General features: G+C 41.6%; 1 protein-coding gene across 2 annotated transcripts in view; it reads left to right on the forward strand.

Moving 5' to 3' along the window:
- Positions 1 to 15,093, forward strand: part of Oca2 (OCA2 melanosomal transmembrane protein) — a 321,231-nt gene that overhangs the window by 14,132 nt on the left and 292,006 nt on the right. The window contains exons 3-6 of one of the 2 annotated variants that reach the window (XM_060366263.1): positions 9,232 to 9,300; positions 10,778 to 10,966; positions 13,357 to 13,414; positions 14,513 to 14,585. In XM_060366263.1, the coding sequence (XP_060222246.1) occupies positions 9,232 to 9,300; positions 10,778 to 10,966; positions 13,357 to 13,414; positions 14,513 to 14,585 (389 nt within the window). Of the gene's footprint in view, positions 1 to 9,204; positions 9,301 to 10,777; positions 10,967 to 13,356; positions 13,415 to 14,512; positions 14,586 to 15,093 lie in introns of both variants that reach the window. The other variant, XM_060366262.1, reaches the window with a different exon arrangement.

Here is a 15,093-nt window from a genome sequence, read left to right on the forward strand (position 1 = left end):
GAGAGGAGCACTGGATCTAGAAGCCAGGAGAGGAATCAGGAGCCAAGAAGGTGCGTAGTCAAAATGGATGAGTGATACAGGGATCAGAAGCTGGAGGAATGGAGGCAGAAGGCCCACCCTGGGTTAAAGAGGAATAGGGTAGGGTATGAGATGAGAAGTACTGGGAGCGGTCACAGGAGCTGAGCAACACTTGTCCTGCTTTCTTTGATATCTAGCACTCACTCCCTCTCAAATTCATGATGTCTTCATTTTAAATTATTATTGTTTTATATATATATGCATGCATATATATAAATGCATATGTACATATGTATCCATATATAAAAGCCTGCTGCATCCATATAGTGTTGCTCATATGTGTATGTGTTTAGGGCTGATTGCTTAGGATTGGGTATCTATCAGGGTACTAGAGAAAACTGATTCTCTCTCTCTCAGTATCCATTAATTACCTATAGCTCTTCATCTAGAGGTAGGGCCTTATGAAACTTCTCCCATCCATGTTGGCATGTCAATTGATGTTGTCATTATGGAGGTCTTACTTAGTCAACCTTATGTTGTTTAGAGTTCACTGATGCAACCTCCTTGTCATATATAGAAGACACCACCTCCAGCAAACTTCCTGGTCCTCTGGCTCTTAAAATTTTTTTACCCTCTGTTTTAAAATGTTCCCTGAGCCTTAGGAATAGGGGTTGTGTTGCAGATGTATCAGTTGGGGCTAGGTACCTTATGGTCTGGTGTTCTCTGAAAAATAGTCTCCATCTGCTACAAAAAGAAGACTCTTTGATGTGGAGTGAAACACTTATTTGTAGTTGTAAGTGCAGTTATTTAGAATGCATTTAGATATTGTACTGGTTTAGGAAAGTGGTAAAAGCTACATATTATCTCTGTGATTGTTTGAATAAAAACGGCCCCCATAGGCCCATAGAGAGTGGCATTATGAGGAGCTGTGGTCTTGTTGGAGTAGGTGTGGCCTTGTTGGAGGAACTGTGTCACTAGGGGCAAGCTTTGAGGTTTCAGATGCTCAAGCCAGACCCAGTGTGACTCATTCTCTCATCTGGCTGCTTGCTGATCCAGATGCTGAACTCTCAGCTTCTTCTCCAGCACCAGGTTTGCCTGCACACCACCATGTTTCTGACCATGATGATAATGGACTAAACCTCTGAAACTGTAAGCCAGCCCCAATTAAATGTTATCTTTCACAAAAGTTGCTGTGGTCATAGTGTCTCTTCATAGTGATATAAACACTAACTAAGATATTCTCTTATTTGTTTATCCTAGCTTTCAGTCATTAGATGTGAGTATATAACTTGGAGAAACCACAGACACCAGAAAAAGTAAAACGGGACATGGTAGTGAAAGTGGGGCAGAGAGGAGGAACTCTAGGAAGGGTAGAAAAGTTTCTACTCTGAAGAGTAAAGCATAGGTGCTACGAATGGGGGTATGGGACAATCGAGGGGGGGAAGGATTTAACAAGAAGGGCTGAGGAAGGTTGATACAGGGGGGAAAATGGAAGGAGGGTAAATAACAATAAGGATGTTGGAAAAGGCATAGAGAAACATATTATTTTATGTTTACTTAAAATATGTACAGAATAAATATAACTGTATTTGTAGGCATATACTTATATTATACACATACAAGCATGTTTTGAATGATGTTATTCCATAATGATGATGCTTCTCTAAGAGTCATAGACTATCTAACAAAACCCCCAGTACCAGACATGGAAAACTTCCCTTGCAGTTGTTGATCAAGGGAGTCTAAGAGACTCCTCAAGCAATATAAGCTATTTTTGTCACCCTTGTTTCCCAGAACTTGGAGGTTTCATGCTGAAGACATTTACACACATATTGGGCACTAGACTTGGAGAAATAGAGCCTGAACTGATCTGACAGCCTTCTTCACAAGGGCTGCCTCTCATAATATCAGAAGTTTCTATGTAAGCTGCCAAGGGAGACAAGCAATCAGTAGTCCTCCATAGGTATAAAGCCTATGAACTATCACAATGACCAGCATGGCAAGACCAAGGGTGCAATAATGACACTTACATCTTTGGGATAATCAACAATTATCTAATTGGACTTAAGGCTTGCTCAGTAGGAGGGTACTCAGGTTCGGTATTAAAAACCCAGCCTCTACCTATGTCTGGTGATTCAAGGATTCCAAAAGAGAAACTAGTCTTTATCTTTTAAAATGTTCATATAGTAAAAATAACACCTTGAGTATGTAGCCCAATACCCCATCTCCACTTTCTCATTTCTTTTTCTCCAGCTAATTCTTTTGTTCCCCCAGGTTCATTTCTATTTTCATGTCACACACACATAAATAATTTTGTGTATCTCTATAAAATACAGGAATTATGAGTGAGAGAACACATCTTTCTGAAATTGGCTTAGTTAATATATTATCTCTAGTTGTTTCAATTTTTCTGCAAACAGTATAACTTTGTTCATCTTTATGGTTGGAAAAAATTCATTGTTTAAAGAAAAATGAACACCACTGTGGTGCATGTCTGTAGTCCTAACACTCGGGAAGGCAGAGGCAGGTGGATCTCTGAGTTTGAGGCCAGCTTGGTCTACAAAGCGAGTCCAGGACAGCCAAGGCTACACAGAGAAACCCTGTCTCAACGTCCCCCACCCCAAGTTAATACCACATTTTAAAAAGCCATTTATCTGTTGTTGGACACCTGGGTCGGTCCCATGCTTTAGATATTGTGACTACAGCTGCAATAGATACTGCTGTCCAGTGTCTCATTGGAGTAAATACCCAGGAATAGTAGAGTTTACATTCTTTCTGCTTCCTCTTTGACAATGTTCTCTGAGCCTTAGAAGGATAAACATTGCACAGTCACTTATCCTCAGCACTTTGAACAGTTATGAATGTCTTCAGTAACCACCATCAATTGCAAAGTAAAGCTTCCCTAAGTAGGAAGTAGCACCAATCTGTGAGAGTAAATATAAATGTTCAGGGGGCAGCTTGAGTGGCACAGCATGTCTGCTTAGCGAAACAGCGGGAGTAACTTCCCTGCTAGGCCCGCGCTGCCCACAGCCACAGGGCTTTGACCTGATTTACAGTATCTTGTTTTGGAATGGGCCCTAAATCTAGTTAGAAAGCACTTGGTTATCCCTATAGCAGTTATACCACTGTTGTATCAGTGGGCTCATCTCATTTGGCAGTTCAATTGTATAGCATGATTGTGGATAGGGTTCAAAGATGGGTGATCCGGTGATTAATTTTTGCCCCCTAGCAGTCTGAATGGCATAGAACACAACCTTCCAGCACTGCAGTGAAGAGAGGGGGTAAGGGTAGGGGACCGAGCTTCCAGCCCACTTTTAGCTTGATTTTTCATGCAACCAAAACATGAAGTGTCTTCAGCAATAGGGTCTTACTATCTATTTCTGGTAGGCAATCAAGAGCAATGGCAATAACTTGTACTGTTCTGGAGCCTCAGGGGCCTAATAATAATAATAATAATAATAATAACTAGAGAGGTACCTTGCTCTGGTGCTAAGATTTTTAATAACTTGTTGCCTTTTGGAAATAGCATTATCCATCTACATGAAGTACCTCTGTTCAAACGCTATTATTACTATTATTATTATTATAGTTTTAAAAAAACTATCTTATAAAATAATAGGTTTCCATGTGTCTTTTTTCCCCATAAATCCCAAGTTTTGGTTAACTCTTTCACAAACCCTCTCTTTTCCACATTCTTCCGTCCTTGGCCACACTTAACCCTTTCCCCACTAGCCCCTTCTACATTCATGTCACATGTATTCCACTACTGACTCCCTCAACACCTCTTTCCCTTGCCATCATATTCTCATTCTAGCTTCATGGCCTCTATGCACACTCATTCCAGCTAAACCACAGACACACATTTGAAAATTTAAGGATGTGAGCATATCTGAGCAACAACATCCAACACTTGTGTTTCTAAACCTTTCTTGCCTTGCTTAGTATAATATTTTCAAATTCTGCATATTATCTTGAAAAATTTATGTTTCTTTACAGCTGAATAAAATTTCATTACGTATGTGCCATGTTTTCCCTTTCCTTTAATCAGCTGGTGAACATCTAGGCAGATCTCAAGTCCTAGCTGCTGTGAATAGAGCAGCATTCAGCATGGGTGAGCAGGCGGGCATCTGCGCATATGGTTGGACGTGAAGCTCTTTGGGTGCATGCGCAAGAGCGGTATAGCTAGGACATATGGTATGTCTAGCTTTAGTTATGCAGGAACACTCAGCACTCATTCCACAGTGGCTGTATCAATTTACATTCCTGCCCACAGTGATAAAGTCTTCTCTTTTTCTGTAAATCCATTGTAATTTGTTGCCACTAGTTTTCTTGATGGTTAACATTCTGACTGAGGTGAGATGGAAACTCTTGTAGTTTTAATTGGAGCCTCCCCCATCCCACCCAATTGCTAAGGATGCTGAGTACTTAAATAGAATGATTTGTACTTATTTTTGAGAACTGTTTAGTTCAACAGTCCATTTTTTGGTAGAGTTGTCTGTTTTCTTGATGTTTATTTTTATTTTTAGTACTTTGTATAGTCCACATATCAATCTTTGTCAGATGAACAGCTGACAAACATTTTCTTCAACTCTGCGGGCTGCCTTTTCACTCAGCTGGCTGTTTGCTTTGCTGCACAAAAGCTGAATTTCATGGGTCCCATTGTTGCTGAAATAAGGCCACCCCTCTGAGGAGACATAGTCCCGTACGTAGTCCTCACCTCTGCTTATTCTTTGAAGTGTTTCCCCTACTTTTTATTTCAGCAGTTTCCTTGTTTTCAGTCTTAAGTTATTGGATCCATGTGGAGTCTTTTGTTCAGTGTGAAAGATAAAAACCGAGTTGCATTCTTCTTTATGTAGAAACCCAGTTATCCCAGCCCCGTTTGTTGAAGAGGCAATAGTTTCTCTAATAAGTATTTTTGGAATTTTTGTTAAAAAACATGTACAATTCAGTGACATTAACTAGACTAATGATGTGTAATCATCACAAGTAATTCTAAAATGTTCTCATCACCCTAGAAGAAATTTTGTATTCCTTAAAGCAATATCTCCCCATACCCTCTCTCTTGCATTGGTACCACACATCTATCTTCGGTCTCTATTTCCTGTTAATAGATATTTCATAAAGTGGTACCATAGGGAACTTATTACTTTACCCCTTGTTCATTTACTCAGTAGGTACCCAAGCTTCATTATATAGCATGTAACCATTTTTCTTCTTCTTTTAAAAAAATTATTCGAATTTATTTTTTTTATCCCTTTCCTCTTTCCTTCCAGTCTCTTCCCACACCTCCTTTCCCTCCTTCCTCTTTCTTTCCCTCCTCTCCCTCCCAACCATCCTAGGCACATCAAGTTGCAGTAAGACTAGGTGCATCTTCTCTACTGAGTTTAGACAAGGCTGTCCAGTTAGGGGAAAGGGGTCCAAAGGCAGGAAACAGTCAGAGACAGTCCCTGCTCTAGTTGTTAGGGGTCCTACATGAAGACCAAGCTGCACATCTGTTGAATATGTATAAGGGGCCTAGGACCATCCCATACAATGCTTTTGTTTGGTGGTTCAGTCTTGGTGAGCCCCTATTGGTTCAAGTTTTCTTGTGCCTTGACCCTTCTGGCTCCTTCAATCCTTCTTTCCCTTCTCTTCCACAAGATTCTCTGAGTTCCACTTAAAGTTTGGCTGTGGGTCTCTGTATCTGTTTCCACTAGATGCTGGGTGAAGCCTCTCAGAAGACAGTTATGCTAGGTCCTGTCTGCAAATATAGGAGAATATCATTAATAGTGTCACGGGTGCGCTCTCTCTTACAGCATGGGTCTCAAGTTTGGCCAGTCATTGGTTGGCCATTCTTTTAATCTCTGCTCCCTTCTTGTCCCTGCACATCTTGTAGGCAGAACAAATTGTGGGTTGAAGATTTTGTGGGTGGGTTGGTGTCCCTATCCCTTCATTAGAAGTTTTGCCTGGTTACAGGAGGAGGCAACTTTAGGTTCCGTATCCCCTATTACTAGGAGTCTTAACTAGGGTCACTCAAGATTCCTGGGAATTTCCCTTGTCCTAGGTTTCTAGCTCATCCCTAAGATGTCCCCCCAATCCATCCACCCCCTCAGTTCTCCCACGCTTGATCCCTCCTGCTCTCTTTCCCACTCTCCTTCCATTCAGTTTCCTCTGTCCACTCTACCTCCCACCCCCATATCTATTTTATTTCAGCTTCTTGGTGTGATTCAAGCAACCTCCATTATGTCCTCCTTGTTACTTAGCTTCTTTGGTGTAGATTGCAGCATGTTTATCCTGTACTTTATGGTTGATATGCAATTATAAGTGAGGATACACTCTTAGAGCTTACAAAAAACTTTATTATGAAAAGACTTGGAAATTAAAAAAAAAACCCACTAAATTAACATTCCTTTTGGTGGACTACATTTCTTTTTTAATGTAGTCCTAAATGTCCTGAAATTCACTTCGTAGACCAGCCTTGCCTTGAACTCGGAAGCCTGCTTGCCTTAGCCTCCTGATTGCTGGGTTAAAGGAATGCACCAATACAACGCGGCCAACTAGTTTCTAAAATGGGGAAATGATTTTCCATTGCCTATATGTGCCACATTCCCCTAACCAGAGGAGTATATTCGTGTGTTATAGTCATTTTCTGAAAGCATCGGACAGGTTGAAAGTAACCTTAAACAACAAATATCCTGTGAAAGTTGGAAGCAACATGTGGATTTAGCTTTGTAACATGTTTGCAGTTTTGAGTGCTATTATGGGTCAGTTGGAGTCAGCCCCAACTGTTAACCCTGTTAAAAGAATTCTATAGAAAAATATCTCTTATTCCCTTTTCCCATAAATACAGAGCGAAGTCCTTTAGCACAGGCAGGTCACAAGTCATAAACTACAGACACACAGAGAGAAGTGGAGAATTCAAATTTAGGTTCATTCCTGATCTGAACTACTCCAAGAGGAGTCTCTTTTCATTCCTTAATGCTGTACAGATGTAGTGTGTATCCTGTGTGAGGATGCCCTAATGCATCATCAAAGCGCTCTTCAAATTGGGTACCTATCTGTTCCATTTCAACCTAAAAAGCTCTGTTTGGTATTTCTTGTCAGCTAGGCTAAAAAAAATGGTGCTGGGAAACACATAGCTTTAATTTCAGCACTATAGAGGCAGGAGGCAGAGGCAGGGGCAGGGGCAGGGGCAGGGGCAGGAGGCAGAGGCAGGGGCAGGGGCAGGGGCAGAGGCAATCTAAGGCATAGTAAGTTGGTTACATTTGCTTCTTCAAGGCAGTTTAAACTTAAACAGGCCGAGTACACAATATGGCAGCAGATTCAGCCCATAGTCTTACATGGTCACAAGGCGAATTAGTAACTTAACTGTAAGGTCTGGCAAGAGTTCCATAGCTTCTAAGGCAAAGATGTTTTCAGAAAAAGACTTTAGCCCAGATGATCTCTAGTCAAGTGAGCATAAAAGTAAACATAACAATTAGCATATTATAATTTTGATACTTCACCAATTTAACTGTCTTTCTCGCACCAACAAGGTAATTTTTGAAGTTTATGATTCAATGAGAATGTTAAAGGAAATTTAGGAGGGGGAGCAGTGAATGACTTGCCCAACTGAACAAGATCAACACATATTCATAATAAAGCTAAACATGCGTTGCTGTTCCTGCCAGCTTGCTGCCACAGTGATTGCCCAATAAATGATAAATTCTCTCTCTCTCTCTCTCTCTCTCTCTCTCTCTCTCTCTCTCTCTCACACACACACACACACACACACATCATGCCTACTCTCTCTGGACTCATACATAGCTAGTCATATAGAACCTTTCAACCTAAGGCTTAAGTAATTTCCCAGACATGAAAGAGGTGATCCTTCCTTTACAAAGCTAACAAGTGAAGAGAAAATACTGATGGTGGAAGAATGGTTGCTGTGAAATCAACGAGTCCTCACATCTAAACCCAATGAGCAATGAACACATTAGTCAAACAATTGTTGTTCAGAAAAACAATCATTTAGTTCACTTATCCTGAAAGCCCAGAAATGTGATCATTAATAGTGTGTGTACTTGGGTAATTAATTAAGAGATAAGTACATTTTATTGCACATAAAATAAATGCATGCTCCCCAAACACACTGACGGGCTGCATGCTCTCAAGGAAGATTAACGAGAGACTCTGACTATGAAGTATGTGCCAGCTTTGGTAACAAAGCTCCATTAATTCATGGCGACATTGAGGAGTACTGGAGTACCAGGTGGGAATCATCAGCATTGCCAACAGGGTTGCCCAGGAGCTTGAAAGCCCCTTGGTTCATGGATTGACTGGGGGCTGCTCTCTCTTGCCAGAGCAGACAACCCTCTGAAATGCTGTATCAGAAATATGTAGAACACTCACTCAGCAGGATGTCTCACTTAGAAGGAGTAACATTATTTTAGAAAACAGTATCTTAATCATCAATAAAACAATCAAGGGCACCTTTGAAAAAGAATGAAGATAGATATAAAAGTATTCCTAAAGCTGACGGAAGGTTTATTCTATCTCTCAAGTTTCCAGATAGGCCCTGCCAGTGGTATAGGCTGGTATACAGTAAGCTCTCCATATCACTGTTTGTGCATCAGGGCACTGTTACACTCTGTAGTGTCTGCTTTGAGTGATGCCTTCGTGGCGGCTCTTCGTCCAATGGGCCAGAGAACATAGCAAAGGAGCATCTTATCCAGGGCAAACTTTTGCTGTGTTTCCATTGTGACTAATATGCTATGTTCCCTGAGAGCGTTCTGATGGTCATCTCATTCTGACCTGTTTGCCCTGACTTCTGATTCCTGCTCTTCTAATGGGAGCCACTAGGACATTTCTCAAGTGAATACTCCCTGATCTCAGGAGACAGAATTTTCTGCGTAAAAAGACCCATCGACCTTAATGATTTTACTGATGGAAAGTGCTGCACAGACTACCAAGGAGCCCCTGGGTCATCTGCTAACACCAGCCTCAGAGCACCAGTCCATAGCAGATGGCCTTCACAGGAGACCTGCTTTGTCCTTTTGATCTGCTTCAAGCTGGAAAGGGGAGTTCTCTGGCGCGGTCTCTCCTAAGTTCCAGCTTTCACTGCTCAGAGAGAACTTTGGCCATGTAGTTCTCATTTGTGTCTGAGCCCTCATTCCTGAAAGCACCATTCTCCCTTGGTGATTCTGGTTCTTTCCCTGTCTTTCCCAGGACTCATTCGCCTTTGTCTCAGTTCAGCTCCAGCTCAAAAGACCTTTGTTTTAAGGAAGATACTCCTCTGCTCTGGAACTCCTCACAGAAGAAGAGGTGAGCTTTTCCCCTCTTTTATGAAATTTATAACTTTCTGGAAAATATCTGTGGTACTAAGTACTGTTTGTTCATCAAAAGAATTCTTTGTGAGATAGGAATTTTTACTTGGCATATTTGATCTCTGCCAGGTCTTTGAGAGTCCATTATAGTAGATATTCATGATTTGAGATTATACTGTGAATTTCCAAGTATCTTTGGGCATAATCCTGGAATGATGACCTTGCTCATGTGCAATTTATACATTTGTGCATTTTTACAATTCTGACAAGCGCTCTCATTGGCCCACAGGCTTAACTCTTCTCCACAGGAATATAACTTAATTTTTTTACTCCTGTCCTAAGGAATAGTTTAAAGCAAACATTCCACACATTTATTTGTTTGGTTATTTCTCTTGAATTAGTTGTTCAACTATTAAGGGCTGACACATGTCATGCAATTCACCGCAAAGCCAACAATGTGTAAGCATTTGTCCTGGACACGGGACACGCATGAAGTGAATTAAGATCTTGATTGTGGGCTTACATGGCAATCAATCCAGTAAGATCCAATAATGACCAGCCCAGCATGATATACCCATTGGTGCAATTATGACACACATGTCACGGGGTAACAGTAATTTTCTGATTCAATTTAAGACCTGCTCCACAGGAAGGAACTCATACCTAGTACCATAAACCTGGCCAAAACCCCGTGGCTATGGGAATCATATATACTCTACAGAAGTAGAAAGCTGACCACAGATCAGTCTGCTGCAGGACACGTGGAACAGGTCTAGCTGGAATGCCTGCTCGTGAACATTCAAGAAGGACATAATGAAAGGAGCTTCTGGTCTCAGCCAGAAGCAGCTGTGCCAGAATATCAGCTAAATAAACCACAAGCCCCATCCCCTGCAGGGCTAACATTCTTCTAGAAGACTGAGTGGCCCCACAAAATTTGAGTTGAATGTCCTCAAGAAAGACACATTGCCAGATGTACGAGACAATGCCATGTTGTCCACCATCCTGTCATCCTGCTGTGACAAAATACTCAAGAAAGCAACTTACGGAAGAAAGGGCTCATTTTGGCTCAGTGCAGTGTGTCATGGTGGTGAAGTTAGGATGACTGGAATGTGAAGTGGCTGTTCACATTGGTGGTCACAAAGCTGAGAGAGACGACTGCTGGTGCTCAGGCAGCTTTTTCTGTTTTATTTTGTTGGAGATTCCAGTTCGTTGAAGGGTGCTGGGCATGTTTGGGGGGCTCTTCCCAGCTTAATTAACCCAGCTGAGAACCTCCCTCCTAGACGTGCTCAGGGATTTGTCTCCTAGGCAATGCTGACAATCAGTATTAAGAACTACAACTTCTTTTAAAGACCAACATTGATGCCATCATATCTCATACCTCACAGCTGAGAGGAAATCTTGGTTTTGAGGGAGATACCATTTCAGGATATATAAACACAGTTTTATTTATTTATTTATTTTTTCTTTCTTTCCAGGTCACCGTTCATGGGTGTTCATCAACCAGAGTTCATAGCTACTGAAGATTCTTGGGAAAATGGCCTTACTGCCTGGGAGCAAAACTGCATACTGGGTAAAGAGGTTGCAGATTTGTCTGCATTGGCCTCCTCAGAGAAAGGGGATCTTGCAGGCAGTGTCCACCTCAGAGTCCAGGTCTCCAGGCTTGGGTAAGTAGATGTGGAGAGACAGGGCTGCCAGTAGATGTGGCTTTCTGTTTGACCCCAGGCTTGCCCATACTTCAGCCACTCAAAAACCTAAGGTTTAAAAGAGATGAAGTTATCCTATTTATCTGGGCCATAATTTTCCTTCAGCATTATTTATTCTTTTCCAAGGCAAGAGGAGACACTTGGAAAGTGTCTTGGAAAGTCAGCAGGAAAGTCACAAGGAGACCTGATGAAAATCCCAAGTGACATATATCTCCTTTTCATTCATTTCTGCTTATAAGGCCGACATCTTCTTGACAAATAGAATAATTGGGTTTAGGGACCCCTGTGGCATTGTCGAAGTTACTGTCTTGCAGAATTTGGTATCCTCCTGTGTGGTAAGAAGTGGGAGGCTTAGGCTTCTAGCAAATGGATGGAGGATGTGTGTGGGAGGCCTAAGAGGATGTTCTGGCCTCTGCAGCTGCCCACAGAGTGTTCTCATTTTATCTAGTTTATCTGCTGTACTTCCTTCATCGCGTACATTTATTTGGAGAAAGTTTTTAGGTTAAAGTATTTGAAAGCCCATCTCCAAGAAAAGACCAAGGCCTGAGAGCTAAAGCCAGTAGTCCCCAATTTAGGACTTGAAGTGGCTGGGTGACTGTGACATGGCTGTGTGTGGCTGCGCAATTATATCCAGTGACATGACATTCCTTCTCTCCATTGCCTTCTACGGGCTTATACAAAGATGATGGCTAAGATGAGTGAAAACGTATCATGAACCTGTCTAGTATTGGTGATATTGAGTCATTCTATTTGTGGATTCGTCTTTTCTGAAGATACTGGAGAAGTTAATGTATTCAGTTTTAGGCATCAAGCGCATCTATCTATGCTCATAGAGACAGGCCCATTTGCCAAGTCATTTCCTATTGGTTCTCTGAAAACTTGTAATAGTTCTATGGAGAGACAGTGGCTGGGATCCTTTCACCTTGACCATGAACTGTGCCTTGTAATGTGTCCTAAACATTGGCAGCTTCTTCACCATGACTACTCTCAGTTCTTTTAGGCATAATAGATGTTTGGCTCACAGATCTGTTCTGAAATTGTAAGAATCATAAAATTATGTTTGGAGATCTGGCTACATGGGTCATTGGAGGCAAGGGTTAATTCTGTCACTGTAATTGTCTTTCCCCAGCTGGCTGTTCAGTAGTGAGGTTGCCAGCGCAGCAGCTGTCTCACGGTGAGATGATCTTAGTAATTCATGGGACAGTTGCTTCAAGCTGCTCTGTATAAAATGGCAGCTCAATGCATTAGGCTCACCTCTTGGTGATAAACACAGTTAGGAGATAAGAGGGAAGAATGGCTTATTATTTGGCAAAAGTAAGCAATTCTCAAAGCAAATGAAGCAGGGACTTCATCAGGGGAACAGTAACACTTGGAACAAGACAGACTCATCTTACAAACGTCTCTGGGCTGGAGGTTCTTCTTCAGCTCAGCAGCTTCAGGGTGGGGAGGAGGGAGCAATCTGACAGAAGCTAAGATAAGTTGTAGCTACAGGGATTTCTCCACCAAAAAGCTAAGATAAGTTAGCTAAGATATCCTGACCTTGGGTTCCTAAAATAGAGCTGGGTAATTTTCTGTGGAATTCTCCATCAAGGAGATCAGATTCTAGTTAAATTTGAAATGACATCAGCAAGAATGGAAGATGGGGGAACCTCTGGATTGTTTTGTTCGGTCACAACGTCACTGTCATGTTTCCTTAACATTGCCTGCTCTAACATTGGGCAAGGAACTCTTCTGGGCAGAAACTATAACAAAATGGTTTTTATTTTAAGTTTGCTTTTGCTCATCTAACCTGCCTTTGTGAGAGTGTCTTCTTTCTTATGGGCTTCTCTGAAAGGCCTTATCTGCAATCAAAAGCAACTTTAGAGGCATGTTCAGTCGTTGAATGACCAACAGCATTCTGTAAGCAATGTTATTACCCTAAGAGTGCCTGTAGGATGGCTAACAAAAAGTCTAGATAGTACCAGGCATAAAGAGCAAAGGCATTTGCAAGAAACCTTTATTCTGAAGTCAATTCTGCTGTGTGTCAATTATGCAAAAAATTACACCTAGGATACCTCAGTTGTATTTCATACTTTAAAAACAAAAGCCACTTAGGTTTTTACTTAACTAGGAACTGCTGAAACAGAATTTGGAAGTGTAAAAGGATTATTTGTCAAATTCATTAAGTCTAAGGAAATGCAAAATTTTACTATTTTCAAATTTGCAGAATGATTTTCTAACACATAAGGAACTTAACAAGCGAGCCAAATAATAACAAGCTGTCCCATCATAGACTTTCTCGCTTCCTTCGCCTACCAAATGGAGGCTGTTGCTGTGCATGGCTCAGCACCTTCTGCCCCCTTCTCTTGCAGGTGCTGTGTGCGGTGGATGAAGATCTCAGGGTTGTTTGTCTTTGTGGTGGTGTGCTCTGTGAGTACCAACATTGCCAGAACTGCTATTGGACCAGTGTGGGTGCTGGGGCTCTTCCTGGGAGGACACGGCCCTTGTTTGCCTTGGGATGGACGGCAGAGGGGCCCGAGGCCTGGAACCTGTGTTTTTTAGCACCGATTGCCTGAGTTTCTGACTTTTTTGAAGGAGAAGCCGTGTATGCATAAACATTGCAGGCTGAGGGAGGGATGGCGAGGAAAGCCAGCCCTTAGTTGCACTGGTTGGGCTTTTGTGTGTAGGCAAGAGTCCCTTTCTCTCTGTAGTATGTAGTCTGCAAAAATGGCTCCTTTCATTATTTCTGCCTGAATTGAGTATGGTCAGCTCCTAAGGTTTGTAAGGGAGGGCCCAGAATCAGGTACCCTAATGCCATCAAACAGAAACAACCATCCTGAACTCTGGAAATCTCACAGTTTAACTGTATTTTGTCCACTAACATTCCCATGTTTCTACCCACATAATTGTGTGATTCTGAAGCCTTTGCTGAGCAGAAATTGAAGGGTTGCTACAATGTCAAAGGAGGGGCTCAGGGTTCACCAGCTTTTCCTTGGGTCCAAAAGACAACTTGAGCTCAATCTTTAGGTTTCAGTCTTTTTATTTGGGAAATGGACTTTTTTTTTTAAATTTGCAGACACATCTGAACCAATTTGAGAAACTGCTTTGAACTTCCATAGTATGCTATCACCATTAATTTCTTTAATAACTTTAGTTTAATTAATAATTTCTTTGCAATTTCCACAAACCTGTTACAGTGGTTACTGAGGCACACTCCTCTGTTTTTCTGTATGGGAAAATGACATATACACACCTTGATAGTTTAATTTGTGCCTGGGTATTTAGAAGCTGTCGAAACATAATTTGGAAGTGTGAATCCTCAAAACTGAAAAACATCAATAATCAAGGCTCATTGTAGCTAACATAGGATGATGAATAAAAATATTTTTACATCCTAATGCTATTAGGGCAAGCTGGTAAAATTTGGATGCATAACTCACACCTATATTTCTACAAGTAGTCAGAATTATATAAAGCCTATGGTTTTCATATTATAAATATATAATGAAATATTTTTAATCGTTACAGATTTTATTCAGCCTGTATCCAGATCAAGGAAGGTTTTGGCAGCTGTTGGCTGTGTCACCACTGGAAAACTACTGTATCCAAAGTACGGATGGAGAACAGGGGTTTTGTTTCTCTCAGCTAGAGTGCCTAAGGGTGAGGCCCATGTGCTAAGTCAAAGTGTGGAAAAGGGTTTTCTACAGAGTGTTACAGTTTAGCTCTTTTAGAATGAGACCAATGGTGGCAATAGAAACCTGGGCATTCCAAAGCCTGTGGTGATACCAAAGTGTTACAGCTCTTGGTTAAGCTGCTGTACTGAGCACACAGAGGTGCCGGTGAAATCCCATGTTGGTTTGCAGTGGAGACCCTGGCCTGGTGGGGCCTATGCCCAGCGGGGCATAAATGAGGAATCTCAGGTGGCCATGGGGAAGGCTGATGTTATGCTGCAGCACACAAACCCCAGGGTGTTTATTTAAAATCAGGGATTTATAAACTTTGGGTGGTTGGAGGGATTTTGAGGGTGAATGTGTTTGACTTGCTGGGGTTAGGGGGTCAGGACACTTGATTTACATGTAGTGGTACAGTGCCTCATTTTCCACACAGGA

This window comes from Meriones unguiculatus, chromosome 14 (genome assembly GCF_030254825.1).
Source record: "Meriones unguiculatus strain TT.TT164.6M chromosome 14, Bangor_MerUng_6.1, whole genome shotgun sequence".
Lineage (NCBI taxonomy): Eukaryota > Metazoa > Chordata > Mammalia > Rodentia > Muridae > Meriones > Meriones unguiculatus.